The sequence below is a fragment of the Euprymna scolopes genome, chromosome 12 (assembly GCF_053919585.1).
Source record: "Euprymna scolopes isolate OS-2025 chromosome 12, ASM5391958v1, whole genome shotgun sequence".
In the NCBI taxonomy this organism is placed as follows: Eukaryota; Metazoa; Mollusca; class Cephalopoda; order Sepiida; family Sepiolidae; genus Euprymna; species Euprymna scolopes.
Window position 1 is genome coordinate 44,055,428 of NC_136493.1, and position 2,477 is coordinate 44,057,904.

At 43.2% G+C, this 2,477-nt stretch overlaps 1 protein-coding gene across 1 annotated transcript; it reads right to left on the reverse strand.

Moving 5' to 3' along the window:
* Positions 1-1,073: 1,073 nt before the first annotated feature.
* LOC145291040 (uncharacterized) lies at positions 1,074-1,703 on the reverse strand. Its single transcript, XM_080136546.1, has one exon. The coding sequence runs from the start codon at positions 1,701-1,703 to the stop codon at positions 1,074-1,076; it is 630 nt and encodes a 209-aa protein (XP_079992672.1).
* Between the last annotated feature and the right edge of the window lie 774 nt (positions 1,704-2,477).

A 2,477-nucleotide genomic window follows, 5' to 3' on the forward strand; every position in this document is an offset into this window, starting at 1 on the left:
CGGGGGCTGAGCTGATTCCGAATGGCATTCGAAGCCATCGTATTCTGCCAAATGGGGTCCAGCAGGTTGTCAAGTAGGAAGATGATTCATCTAAAACAACCTGAAGAAAGCCATCTTTAGTGTCAACAACCGAAAACAATCTGGCCTTCTTCATTTTAGTTGCAATTTCCTCAACAGTCGGTGTTGGGTAGTGGTTGCGCCTGATCGCCTTGTTTAGGTTGTATGGGTCAATGCATATCCGCAGTTTGTTTGGCTTTCGGACGACAACCAGGTTGTTGATCCATGGGGTTGGTTCTGTGACCCAGGCTATTACTCCTTGATCGACCAATTCATTGAGTTTTCTTTTTAATTCCGTTTTCAGTGGCAGAAGAACCCTGCGGGGATTATTTTGTATAGGCTTGACGTTTTGGTCGATTTCGATTTTGTATTTGCCTGGTAGCTTCCCCAGGCCAGAGAAAACGTCTTCATATTTTCTGAGGATGTCTTCTTTAGTAGTTGTCCTTGCCTCCTTTACTTCACTCAGTTGTTGAACACATTCTGTATTAAAAGCTATCAGCCTCAGAGCTGAGCTAGCCTGTCCGGAAAGTAGTGAAGGTGAGTTGCTGTCCACCACTTGAAAGTTGACTTTTTTTCTTATGCCATTTATCTCACAATGAAGTATTACTGAGCCCAAGGGTTGCAGTATGGAATTGTCGTACAGCCTTAACCTTGTGTGAGAAGGCTGTAGTGGTGTTTTTTTTAGATGTTTATAGTCGGCAAGGGCACAGGTGCTGCAGCTTGCTCCTGTGTCAATTTGGAATCTACACGTGGTTCTTGCACTGTCTCCTGGGATGGATAGACAAATGTCTGCGTGGTACTGTTTGCGGTCTGACAGAGATCCCAGAACATAAATGCTTTCATCACTGCTGGGCACTTCTGTTTCAACATAGCGCACTTTTGCAGTTCGTTGCGTCATGGGTTTGTTTGGCCGTTGTGGTGGGGTAGGCTGTGTCTGTGATTGGCATACCCTGGCAATGTGATTGCGCTTTCGGCAGATCGCATACGTTAGTCCATAGGCCTGACATTTCCCTTTGTCATGGCTCTGTCCACAAAATTTGCAGTCCTTTATAAATTCGCGTGTCTTTTTTTTTGTCTGCTTTCGTGAAGTGGACGTTCTCTACTGATTTGTTAAGTTTGCCGAGCTGTTGTTCAGCCTGTTCAGTGCTTCGGCAAATATCTATTGTCCGGTCTAAGTTAAGTCCAGATTCACTAAGGAGTCTGGCCCGTACATTATTATTGCTGGTACCTATCACAATTCGGTCACGTAGTAATTCATCCTCAAGTGCACCGTACTTGCAGGTTTTAACTAGGTTTCTTAATTTATTAAAGTAACTGTCAAATTTTTCGTCCTGTTTCTGTGTGCAGGAATTAAACATATACCGTTGGTATATGGTGTTTTGTTTAGGCTCAAAGTAGTCTGTGAGCCTTTCCACAATATTTTTTGTACTCGCTTGTTCCTCTTCCGATATTGGCAGATTTTTGTATATCTGTAAACATTCTTTACCGATGACAGAAAGCAGAGTTCCTACCTGTATTTTTGCTGCTTTTTTTCCAATTTCCGTTGCAGCTGCATAATTTTCCCAGGTTAATTTGAAGAGGGCCCAGTTCTCTCGTAAATCGCCGTCCATTTCCATTTTCACTGGTGGTGGAATTGCATATACCATGTTGTTGCCGACGAATGTATAAAAATGACCGAATCCACGTGGTTGATAAATTCCGTGCCAGGGATATGTAACCACAAAGTCCGAGTTAAAATATGTACGATTTGATGAACGATTATAATTATCCACAGTGTTTACGTTGTTCCCGAAAGAAGAAAAAAATTAAATCCCACTTCGTTACACCATGTAATGATGCGAAATGTAACAGAGAACAAAGGCAGTCGTTTTCAAGTTAAGCACCAAAAGCTTTATTACCGGAGACGTGTTTTGTACAGAGCTCTGCGTGCTTTGCACACCGTTTCGTATTTAGTTGTAGCCGTAGCAACGTACTTCACAACGGCGACCAAGAATCAAATGCGGTCCGTGACGTAGTTAACCTCTAAAGTTCTGAGACATTGTGTTCAACAAAGATGGCGGCGTAGTTCAGATCAGTAACCAAGATGGCGACCAAGAATCAAATGCGGTTCGTGGCGTAGTTAACCTCTAAAGTTCTGAGACATTGTGTTCAACAAAGATGGCGGCGTAGTTCAGATCAGTAACCAAGATGGCGACCAAGAATATATTGCTGTTCAGGGCGTAGTTAACCTCTTAAGTTCTGAGACATTGTGTTGAACAAAGATGGCGGCGTAGTTCAGATCAGTAACCAAGATGGCGACCAAGAAGCAAATGCGGTTCGTGGCGTAGTTAACCTCTTAAGTTCTGAGACATTGTGTTCAACAAAGATGGCGGCGTAGTTAAGATCAGTAACCAAGATGGCGACCAAGAATCAAATGCGGT

What these genes read in the sequence shown, in the direction of transcription:
- LOC145291040 (XM_080136546.1), bottom strand. Translation starts at nt 1,703, where the DNA reads ATGGTATATGCAATTCCACCACCAGTGAAAATGGAAATGGACGGCGAT.